General features: G+C 50.9%; 1 protein-coding gene across 1 annotated transcript in view; it reads right to left on the reverse strand.

The window, feature by feature from the left end:
- The window catches only part of Lrrc20 (leucine rich repeat containing 20), a 107702-nt gene that overhangs the window by 38389 nt on the left and 57135 nt on the right, over positions 1-12178 (reverse strand). The window contains exon 3 of the mRNA XM_052744890.1: positions 10380-10529. Within this exon, the coding sequence (XP_052600850.1) occupies positions 10380-10529 (150 nt within the window). The remainder of the gene's footprint in view (positions 1-10379; positions 10530-12178) is intronic.

A 12178-nucleotide genomic window follows, 5' to 3' on the forward strand; every position in this document is an offset into this window, starting at 1 on the left:
AAATGCACCCTTCCGATCTCATCTCGCCACTTTCAAAGTCCGGTCTACCTTGGACAGCTGCCAGGGTCTCCTGGGATTAACCCGAGGAAGAAAGAGAAAACCAGTCGATTCTGTTAGGGGACATGCAAGGCTGGCCTCAGAGTGATAGTGCAGCTTCTCTATAAAGGAATGTGCCAGCTCCACATACCTGCAGACCAAGGCTCAGCCAGCAAGGAGGCTCTGACCCTGCATTACTAAACAGCTTTGCCTGCCCCGTGGAAGAGCCAGATGTCAGTGTGGCGGTTAAGTGCTTCCAAGGGGCCATGTGTGGTGCTGGGTAGAGCACAGAAGGTTTCCCCAGGGTAATAGCTGGAAAGGAAACAAAGCCAAGCTTCCAGAAAACACACCCCAAATTATGGGGGACAATAAGAGGGCCTGTGACTAAAAGGAAGTGCTGACTATTCTGCCCCCATAAAAGCCTAGTAAGGCAGTTTTGTTCTTACTGTTCCTAATTCATACAGCTCAGGCTAACCTCAAACCTCCCAGGCAGCAGAGAATGACCTTGAACTTTTGATCTTTGTGCCTCTATTTCCCAAGTGCTACATAGTGCTACATGAGGGTTTTAGGCAGTGTTGGGGATCAAATCCGGGGTTTTGTGCACACCACCCAAACATTCTACCAACTGAACTACATCCCTAACTGGACCAACATCAACCTCTAAGTCAAACAAAACTATGATGTAAAAATGGTACATGTATCCTTTTCTAGTGAATGGTCTCAGCCCACCCTCTTGCTGTGTGACCTTGGGCAAATTCCTTGCACTCTCTGAGAAAAGGAAAAGAGGATAGAGAGAGCTAGAAACACAATGAGAGGGAGAGAAGGAGGCAGAAAAGAAGGGAAGGGAAAAGGGGAGAGGGCTGTAAAATTTTTCATAAATTTATACCTGGAAAGGGCTCACAACAATGCCTGCAATCGATGGGATGCTGTAAATGTCACTAATATGAGATGCATTTCTATTTCACAGGCCAGCAGCATCTCTAGAGCTGGCGGCGACAGCTGCTGCTGGCCAGGGAACTGGATGTCTGGGGGAGGAGAGAGACTTATTTCTCTCTATTATTCCTTTTAACTGGACCACTGCATTGTGTGTGCGTATTGTCTATTCAAAAATAAACAAGCAGACAGGACTCATTCTTTCCAGTGATGTGGTGGAGCTGTGCAGGGGTGGGGGGGATGTGAACAACCAGCAGAGAAATGGATGGGGTGCAGGGGAGGGAGGGGCAGAGGGCCCCCCGCAGCACAGCAGCAAAGGAAATCTATACAGAGAGTTTGGGGGGAAAGGGAAATGCAAAGTCCCTCGTCGCTCGGGGTTTGGAAAATGTGAGCTTGGGAACTGAGCCAGAGGACACAGCTAATTCAGTCATCCTGTTCCAGTGGTCTCGGTGTGCCTCACCCCGTGTGTACTAGCACGCTCGCCCTGGCTAGGTAGACAGAGAGCAAGGGTGTCAAGGTGCAGGATAGAGGAGGTGGCCCCCTGCTTGAGTAGCAGGCTGCCACCAGGTCCCCTCCAAGGGGACCTGAACTGATTTCTTCCAGCTCTATGGGTCTGTTGGTTTCTGGCAGAATGCCTTGCTGCCCCCAAAACAGTTGTCACCAACACTTAGACTTGTATTCTGTTGCTTTCAACCAGGTAACCCTGGGGATCCGACACCCACGAGGACAGAAAGCATAAGCTGTGAGGCCACCACACCCCTGTCACCTCCACCATTCCTGGTAGAATTCCTAGGGACAGCAATGGGGGTTGCCCCTCTGGACCCTCAGGGGAGATGGGCCCTCCTGGGTTCCGACTCTAATCAGGATCTTATGCTGAAGAAACAGAAAATGTGTGTCCCAACAGTAGATCTGTGAACAGCTAAGATGTTGACAGCCCACCACAGCACTGCTTCTGTGTCTGGCAAGAACCTTGCTCAGAACCTTTCGACATTCTTGCCTTTTTCTTTCTGTCAGCTAAGGGGCCTGAGCTAAGGAAAGGTAAATGCAAAGGGCAAAGGGAGAGCATGAAGTGAAGGCCCAGTGTCCTGCAACCTCAGTCACACTTGGTCCTGCCACCTGATGACCTATGTGAGGATGGTTCCACCCGTTCTCGGCTAACGAGATTTATCATGACCAAGAGAATCCACCCCAGCCTCCTTTTCCCAGAACAATAGCAAATAAGCTATCCTAGGACACTTTACGCATTGTCCCAGTCCCCCAAAGCCTCCTAAGCCTCCTCCTGCCCCAGGAGCAGGACAGTGCAGCCCTCTCATACCAGGTGGCCTGCCAGGAGGAAAGGATCTTGAAGCTCTCACGAACCTATCTGGTTGGCTGAGGCAACGAAGTAAACTAATTTTCTCTAGCTGCCTGGAGGCCCCTGTAGTGAGAACAATGACAGCCTGGTGAGCTGAGAAGTCCTTAACAGATAGACCCCGCAGGATGCCTGCAACCGGAACAGGAGTACACACAGTACAGTGTCCCAGGACGGCTGGCTACCTGGCATCTTCCTGTCAGCAAGGGCTCAGAGAACACGCACTTAGGGAAGGACACAGAAAGAGACACTCATCACAGCTGGGTACAGTGGTACACACCTGTCAAATCAGCACAGGGAAAATGGAGGCAGGAGATTAGAAGTTGAAGGCCACCTTTGGATGTCTATAGAGTTTGAGGTCAGCCTGGGTTACATAAGACTCCATCTTAAGCTAGCAAATTAGTCCATCACTGGAAATCATAAGCCATTTCAACTCCACACCCTAAGGATCAGGTGTCACCTCACCCCACTCTCATAATACTTAATCAAGAGCCTTGTCCCTAAGCCCAGCTCTACCAAACCTTTTTTTTTTTTTTCTCACAGCAGGGCCTTTGGGTTAGCTTAGTCTCCACAGAGGCACCCACGCTGGTTGACCAGATAGCCCAAACCTCCCGGCTCAACATTGTCCACAACGACACACTTTTAGTCAGCCCAAGCCCCACTGCCCTGCCTGTGGAGAGGAAATTCATCACCTCAGAGGCTCCCTTAGGACCTGACTGAAGATTAGCTGGGGGCTGGGTCTTCAAGGCTGGTCCTGTTTCCTGCATCTGCTGGCTTTATACTTGGACTCATTATTCTTCTCCTGTCTTTGATGTCCCACACTGCCTTTTCTTACCCCAATTCATCTTGCCAGGTCCCCTCTCAAATGTTGCGGTTTAAGCACACAGCTCCCTCTGGCCAGTCCCTGATGACACGCTTCATCCCTCTGCTCTGGACCATTTGGTCTTGCATCATTTTTGCAGTCATTCTCCAAACACACCTTTCCTCTCTTGAAGGCGGCCATAGAAACTCCCCCTTATTTATTGGGCAAACGCCTCCTCCTCATCTTACAATGGCCACTTTAAGTTGCTCCTCTGGAGCTTCCTGAGTTCCCACCCATGTCTCTGAGTCCTCCACAAGCAACCCCTCAGCAGACAACTCCTGAAGTTTCCATGTTGCTGCTTCCCCTGTGAAACGGTGAAGACCTCGAGGGCTATTTCTATCTAGCTCTAAGTCTTCTTGTTCCCAGATGATACTGGTGTTACAGTGACAAATCACAGGCAGAGGAGGGGGAGCTGGAGAGACGGCTCAGGGTTAAGAGCACTGGCTGCTCTTCCAGAGGACCTGGGTTTGATTCTCAGCACCCACGTGGCAGCTCACAACTGTCTGTAACTCCAGTTCCAAAGGATCCAATACCCTCTTTTGGCCTCTTTGGGCACCAGACATTTATACTGGCTAAACACTCATATACATAAAATAATAAAATTAAATTTAAAAAAGAAACATCTATAGGCTCAGAGCCAGGAGAACTGAGTGCCCAGTGAATTGGGGTTCCTGTACTATTTATTTGCTTGGACAGGGCTTGGGAGCATCTACTGGGTTGGGTAAGGTGGAGGTGTGAGAGATTGTGTTTTATTTTTTTTAAGATAAGGTCTCATGTAGCCCAGGTTAGCCTTCAGCTTTCTATGCAATTAAGAATGATCTTGAACTCCTAGTCTTCCTGCCTCCATCTCCCTAATGCTGGGATTACAGGTGTGCACTACCATGCCTGGCTCGTGAAAGACTGAATTTACTGACAACAGTGAAACCCAGTATCAAATAGAATACTGATCTACAACCTGTAGCCCAGGAAGCCAACCAGTTATCTGGAGCCACTAACCCAGTGGCTTGCTATGTTGGCTAGTCTTATGTCAACTTGACACATGAACTACAGTTATTCTGAAAGCAGGGAATCTTAATTGAGAAAATGCCTCTATAAGATCTGGCTATAAGATCTGGCTGTAAGGCATTTTCTTTTTCTTTTTTTTTTTTTTCTCCCTGAGACAGGGTTTCTCTGTGTAGTTTTGGTGCCTGTCCTGGATCTCACTCTGTAGACCAGGCTGGCCTCAAACTCACAGAGATCTGCCTGGCTCTGCCTCCTGAGTGATGGGATTAAAGGCGTGCACCATTGCTGCCCGGGCAAGGCATTTTCTTAATCAGTGTTAATGGGGGAAGTCCCAGCCCATCGTGGGTGATGCCATCCCTCGACTGGTGGTCCTGGTTTCTGTAAGTAGGCTGAGAAAGTCATGATGTGCAAGCCAGTGAGCAGCACCCCTCCATGGCCTCTGCATCAGCTCCTGCCTCCAGGTTCCTGCCCTGTTTGAGCTCCTGTTCTGGCTTCCTTCTGTGATATAACTACAATGTGGAAGTGTAAGCCCAATAAACCCTTTCCTCCCCAACTTGCTTTTCGGTCATGGCATTTTGTCGAGGCAACAGAAATCCCAGCTAAGACACTTGCTCACTTAAGTCAGACATCATAGAAACTGTTGTCTGTAACAACAGACAAGCCAAACCATCACCCCTGGCTCTACAAGGCCAGTACTCAATAACCCACAGCTTCTCTAATTTTGGGGGGCAGAGTGGATACTGAGTTAAGATAGAATCTCGTTTAGCCCAGGCTGGCCTCAAACTCACTCTGTAGCTAAGGCTGGCTTTGAACTCCTGGGTCTTTCTGCCTCTACCTCTCAAGTTTTTGAATTACAGTCTTGAGCTATCACACCTGGGTGAGCTTCCCTGAGTCTTGTCTCCATATCCAACTATGGACCACAAGGAGAAAGCTAAAGCTATCTGTACCCAACTCTAGTCATCCATCCCCAAGGATGCCTGCTTTTAGCAAGCCACTAGCAGTTGCCCAAGCGGTTGCTCGGACCCAAACCCCTTGCTTTTGTTCCACTATGAAGCATCCCCGTCGTCCCCTGTCCACTCTGGAGCCTCTGCCAAGTGCACATGACGGGGTTGGCTTCCTGCTCTACAGCGGGTGCCAAGGGCAGGGGCCTCCCAGTGTCTCAACTGTGGGGAGGTGGCACACAATATTTATTTCTTAGGTGTGTCTCCACTCCTCTCACCTAGCAGGTCCAGGACACACTCAATCAAAAGAGCTGAGTGACCAGAGAGCAAGATAGGAGACGGGGATACAGGAGAGCCGTACCCAGACACTGAGATCACTTTCCACAGGCCCATCTGCCACTCACACCGATTCTATCTAGGCCCTTCACTCACTCAGGTCTTGCTGTTTGGTTTTGTTTCTTTTTTTTTTTTTTTTTGGTTTTTCGAGACAGGGTTTCTCTGTGTAGCTTTGCGCCTTTCCTGGAACTCACTTGGTAGTCCAGGCTGGCCTCGAACTCACAGAGATCCGCCTGGCTCTGCCTCCCGAGTTCTGGGATTAAAGGCGTGCGCCACCACCGCCTGGCTGGTTTTGTTTCTTTTAAGACACGATGTATCTCAGGCTGGCCTCCAACTGGCTAGGGAGCAGAAGATGACTTTGAACTTCTGATCCTCTTGCCTCTACCCCTGGAGTGCTGGGATCACGGGTGCGTGTCATCACGGGTTTAGGCAGTGCTAGAAGGGTGAACCTAGGGCCTCGGACATGCTAGGCAAGCCACTGTAGACCATGTCCTGCCTTTTCACTTCATAAAAATGAGTGAGAGACACAGAGAGGGAGAACCAAAGATGGTCCAACCGTGGGAAGCCACGAGTCTGAGGCAGAGAGTTCTCGGCCTTGAGAGCCTGTGAGGCAGGCAGGGGACACGTGGCCCAGCAGTTGCTCCGTCAAGAGCCCAGAAGAAGACACAAAATGGTCTTTTAAATGCTGACACCTCCTCCTCCTCCTCCACGCTCATAAAGCTCGGGGTGAGCGTGTGCATATGTGTGCACGTGTGTGTGTCTATCTTCTGTTGAAATCACAGCAAAGACTTGGGCTCAGAACTTCCTAGGAGCTGAATGGGCCTTGGCTCCAGCGCTCTCCCACTCAACCCCCTCACCTTCGGCTCCTGGCAACCACAGCCTACAATCCACTGTGTGAAATCCAATTAGCTGATCTGCCCTTCTCTTTGAAAGCGCAAGCTGCGGGATAGATAGAGGAGTCAGGAGCTGGTAGGGGCAGAGAAAAAGAGTTCAAACAGCATCCTTCAATAGGTTCTGAGCCAATGGTACTGGAGTGAGTGAGTGCGCAGGTGTTGGCGGAGCCCTGAGCAGCATGTCCCCCAAGCCGCTGGTGAGGGGCCTCTGGAAGCTCTTCCTCCAGCCCTCAACGCCCATACTGCTCTAGAGAAGTATCGGTTCTTCTGCCCAGCAGTCTACCCTCCTGCATTGTTCCTCGCCGGTGCCCCAGCTCTCAGGGTGCAGGGTAAGAAGGAGCATCCTGCAACTCAGGGCTCCTTCAAGGAGGCACCTGGTTGACTGGCTGCCATGGTTTCCCCACCTCCAGACTCAGGTCCGGAAGACGGCATGTGCTTAAGAGAGGGACTGAGCATAAGAAAGTACACAGGATCTCTCCTCTGCCCAAGGAAACCTTAACCCAGCTGCTCTTCCTGGGACTCTGACAGCCCCCACTACCTATCTCTCTAGAAAGCAAACACGCAGGCCTGAGGATGTGGCTCCACTGGCAGAGTGCTTACCCAGCATGAGGAAGCCCTGGGTTTGACCCCCAACACCACAGAAGATGGACATATAATCCCAACACTTAGAAGATGGAGGCAGAAGGATCATAAGGTTAAAGGTCACCTCCAACTAAATAGAGTTGGGTCAGCCTGGGCTACATGAGACCTTGTCAAAATATTACAAGACCTTTGAGCTAATACAGGTACCCTGTGAGGTAGCCCACTTGGGGCAAGCCCTGGAGGTTCTGCTCTGGGTCTTACTTAACCAAGTCCTTCCTCCTTGATCCTCCATCTCCTTCCATGAAGTAGGAGACTAGAGGCCATGCCAATATTTTACAAACTAAGTCTACATTGCAAATGCACCAGACTGGCTTTCACGTTACATAAAACCTGGAGAAATCCTCACACGCTGCTAACTTCCAGCTTCGGTTAAATGATCATCCGCAGCCAGCCATGGTACTGCATGACTACAGTCCTAGTGCTTGGGAGGCGGACGCAGGAGCATCACAAGTTCAAGGTTCCATAGTGAGTTTGAGGTCAGCCTTGAGACGCTGTCTCAAGAAAACCAAACTGGGGACTGGAGGGATGGCTCAGCGGTTCAGAGGACTGACTGCTCTTCTGGGGGACCCAGGTTCGATTCCTAGCACCCACATGGTATCTTTCAACTGTCGGTGACTCCAGGTCCAGGGATTCAGCACCCTCACACAGACATACATGAAGGCAAAAACACCAATGCATATCAAATAAATGATCAGAATGGACATCACCAGTCCATCTTCTCTGATGGCACACACAGCTGAGGGACACACCAGTGGTAAGTGGGTAAGTCCCCATTACTCCTTACTGCCACATGCTCAATGCAAGTCACTCCTTACTCATTTGCTAGTCTCTTAGGCCCTTGTGCTGATGAGCCTGGAACTGTGGGTCTCGCCTTTGGCTGTCAGCACTTCAGAATGGCCTGAGTATATATTAATGCCAAGGCCTAAGCTCACACTCAGGGGGCCCAATTCATCTGGTCTTGGGATGACAGTGAGTACAGAGAAGTTCCTAGGATGGTTCTGATTACATCAGGGGACATGAACTAACAGTCTGAGGAGCCTGCTGGCTACGAGGACCCACCTCACCTACGCAGAGGCAGATGCCAGAAAAGGACTGAAGAGAGAAACCAGCCAGGTTAAAAAGTACACACGGGTGCCTCTGAGGAACCGAGCCCTGCCCAGGCCCCTCCCACTCCCCAGCACAGGCCACTGGAACTTTTCAAATACAGCTGTTTGAGCTCTGTGACTTCTGAGAAGCAGCCACCTAGACTAACCCTGTCTCGGTGCTCATCTGTGTGCACAGCGAGGCTGGCCTCGCCAGGTTCTCGCCTGCTCCCCCCTGAGCCACCACACAGTTCTTCCTATTTGCTGGACCAAGCTTTGCCCATTCATACCTGTCTCTGCCTTCTGGTCTCCACAGCTCGCTGAGGAAGCCTGCTGTCTTAGGGTTTCTACTGCTGCAACGAAACACCATGACCAAAAGGTAACTTGGTGAGGGGCGGAGTATTTGGCTTACACTTCAGCATTGCTGTTCATCACTGAAGGAAGTCAAGGACAGGAACTCAAACAGGGCAGGATCCTGGAGGCAGGAGCTGATGCAGAGGCCATGGAGGGGTGCTGCTTACTGGCTGGCTCCCCGCGGCTTGCTCAGATCACCTTCTTATAGAACCCAGGACCAGCAGCCCGGGGATGGCACCACCCACCATGGGCTGGGCCCTCCCCCATTGATCACTAATTGAGAAAACGCCTTACAGCTGGATCTCAAGGAGGCATTTCCTCAGCTGAGGCTCCTTCCTCTCTGAAGACTCTAGTGAAAGGACCAAGCAGACGCCATAACAGGCTGCTCAGTCTTCTCTCAGAGATCAGGCCTCAATTTCAGTTTCCTGAGACTTGAGCAAGCAGTTTCTGGGAGGGCCATGAACCAAAGACATAGTCCTTGCAGTAGCTCCCTTTCTGCATGTACTCTGACTGCTCAAAGTTCAGCCAGATGTTTACTGTCTGGGGCCCCTCACCATCTTAGAGTTATGTGCATGACGTGCTAGGCCAGCCAGCCCCCATGGCAGCTCAAGGACAGAGCCTGGACCACTGAGCCAGCCCTCACAGTCAGTATGTGCTAGGCCAGCCAGCCCCCATGGCAGCTCAAGGACAAAGCCTGGGACTTGTGCCGGACTGCCCCCAAAGTGATAATTGTAACCCCCAACCAGTAAATTCAAAGGTTACATACCCTCACCCAATTAAAAGAGAACAGAGATAAAAATAAACCAATCCAAGTTGCACCCGTGCAAACCGCCCCCCCCCAACTCCCCTGAAGGGCTTGTGGTTTTTGCCTTTAAAAAGCTAGCCACACAAAGAAAGAGCAACTCCTCCCTGCCTCACTCTATTGGGTGTAGGAATGGGTTCCCTGTCTAGACTTGTATCTACAGAATAAACCTTGCTGTTGCATTCTGGACACCTATGGTCTTCTGTGGTCTCTTTGGGGTCATGATCTGGGCATAACATCTAGCTTGTGTCAAGTTGACATACAGAACCAGTCAGTACATCTGACCAGCCGAAATCAGGGATCTGAGATACACTTGCTTGTTCTTCATACAGGACCAGTATTTTGTGTCTGTTTCTCTAAACAGAATCACAGACCCTTTTCATATCCCTGGCAGACAGAGAGCCCTAGGAAGCAGGATCCACCTTATTCAGGCATCCTGCGCCTTTTGCCGCTCTCCCGCCTTCCATCCAGTCCTGCTCCACGAGGCAGAAAGATGGAGGGAGTGAGCACCACCGCACATCCTGCTAAGCTACCCAGAAACACCGCTTCAAAAGATCCAAAATGCCCACCTGCTGGCCTCCTGCCTAGCACCCTCCAAGGACCATATCCACTCACTCGGTGTGTGCCAGAGATAAGCCAGCATTGCTGGCACTTGTCACGGCTGCCCTGAGAAAAGCAACATGAAAGAAGGAAAGAACAACGCTGGGGACGAGAAGGGAATAATCAGTCATTCACGTCTCCTCGGCTCGCTGGTCTGCTCAGAACGGAAGAGTCAAGCCAGGACTTGTCTTCAGTCAATCTTCTTTTGAGACACAGTTTCCCTGTGCAACAGTCCTGGCTGTCCAGAAACTCACTCTGTAGACCAGGCTGGTCTCGAACTCACAAAGGTCCGCCTGACTCTCTACCTCCTGGGATTAAAGGCGTGCGCCACCACACCCGGCTCTGTCCATCTTATTTTCAGTCAGCTGGAAACAGAATTTGACCCAGAGACTTCCAGGTCTTCAAAGCCTATACCCTAGGGAATGTTTTTACGAGTCTGGTTGGTTGGTCCAGGACTAGCTCTGGGGACATTCTCCAGAGGGGGTGAGACCCTGAACGTCTGGGGCTGGTCACACACTCCTTGTCTGAGCTAACCCCTGGCCTACCTCGAAGCTGACTGAAGGTGGTCATGAACTTGCTGGTGAGGGACTTGAGTTCATTGTTAGCCAGTGTGATGAGGTGGATCTGGTCGGAGACGTTCCTCAGGACCTTGTAGATGCAGATGGGGAAAGAAACGAGCTTGCAGTCGGCCAAGTCTGCAACAAAAAAGACAAGGACAGATCAGAGCCATGAGTCACAGCTTCCCAGGAGCCAGCCTCAGACCCACACGGACCAAACCCACCTCCCCCTCCAGCGTCTGTGCCCTCTGGCCTGTCCCATTACGCCTCACTTGAAGGACACTTCCTTCACACTCAGAACCTTGGGTTTTGTCTCCATCTCTATTACCACAGCTGGAATCCAAGAGACAAGACCTTGAAGTCACAATAATAATGTCATTCCGGGCAGCAGGGTTCAGGCCCTTCCCTTACAGAGCCAATTCCCTCGGAATCAAAGATCTGACAACGAGGCAGCCTCTTGGAGAGCACTTCACAATCACTTGCTTTGGACACACACAATGCTCAGACTCTGTGGTTTGCCCATCTTTCCCGGGTCTGTATCAAAGAAGCAGAGAAGCCACAGGCTCGCACTTCCCCGGGGGCTAACCGCAAAGTCATTACAGGACTGAGGGCTGCCACCCTGCCCACATAGACACCCAGGAGACACAAAGGCCAGCGTTTCCAGGCAGAAAACACAGGACATGCAGGTGTCTTCGGCAGCTTGGCTCGAAAGGCCTGAAAACAGAATGACACGGTTGGGCTGGCCACTCACTGAGAAATGGGTGACCTGCCCATAAAAAGCAGTACTGCTCAGCAATAAGAAAAAAATGCCAGCCGGGCGGTGGTGGCGCACGCCTTTAATCCCAGCACTTGGGAGGCAGAGCCAGGCGGATCTCTGTGAGTTCGAGGCCAGCCTGGGCTACCAAGTGAGTTCCAGGAAAGGCTCAAAGCTACACAGAGAAACCCTGTCTCGAAAAACCAAAAAAAAAAAAAAAAAAAAAAAAAAAAAAAACCAAAAAAAAAAAAAAAAAAAAAAAAAAAAAGAAAAAAATGCCATAGAGGCTGGGGAGGTGGCGTGGTTGGTAAAGTGCTTACCTCGCAAGTACAAGGGCCTGCATGTGATCCCCAGAACCCACAAGGGAGGAGGGAAAAAAGGCAGTTCTGGTGACGGTGGTGTGCGTGTATGATCCCGGTTCTGGGGAGGTAGAGACAGGCTTAGCCTGGGACTCACTGGCCAACCAACCTAACCTACTCCTGAGTTAAAGGCCAGGGAATGACCCCATCTCAAAAACGGAGGGTGGGGGGGAATGGATGGTAACCAAGAAACAACATACATGCACAGACATGCATATGTACATAAGAACATGCCCCGCTGCCCACAGAGAAATACCATAATATGGAAGAATCATGAAAAAAAAAAAAAACCACGGTGCTGGCTGGGTGGTGGTGGCGCACGCCTTTAATCCCAGCACTCGGGAGGCAGAGCCAGGCGGATCTCTGCGAGTTCGAGGCCAGCCTGGGCTACAGCGCGAGATCCAGGACAGGCACCAAAACTACACAGAGAAACCCTGTCTTGGGGAAAGAAAAAAAATAAAAAAATAAAAAACAACCACAGTGCTGAGCCAAAGAAGCCGGTCATCAGCACCACCCATCAGCCTGACCCCACGTACATGAAATGCGCAGAAGAGGCAAATCCACTCAGACAGAAAGCAACAGCTGCCAGAGGGCAAGGGGCTGCAGGGGAGAGGAGCGGGGAGTGGTGAGGAAGGGGCGGCTTTGTGTTCTCTTTCTGCGAAATGTGCTAAAAT

The sequence above is a fragment of the Peromyscus californicus genome, unplaced genomic scaffold (assembly GCF_007827085.1).
Source record: "Peromyscus californicus insignis strain IS unplaced genomic scaffold, ASM782708v3 Scaffold_19__1_contigs__length_69161282, whole genome shotgun sequence".
Lineage (NCBI taxonomy): Eukaryota > Metazoa > Chordata > Mammalia > Rodentia > Cricetidae > Peromyscus > Peromyscus californicus.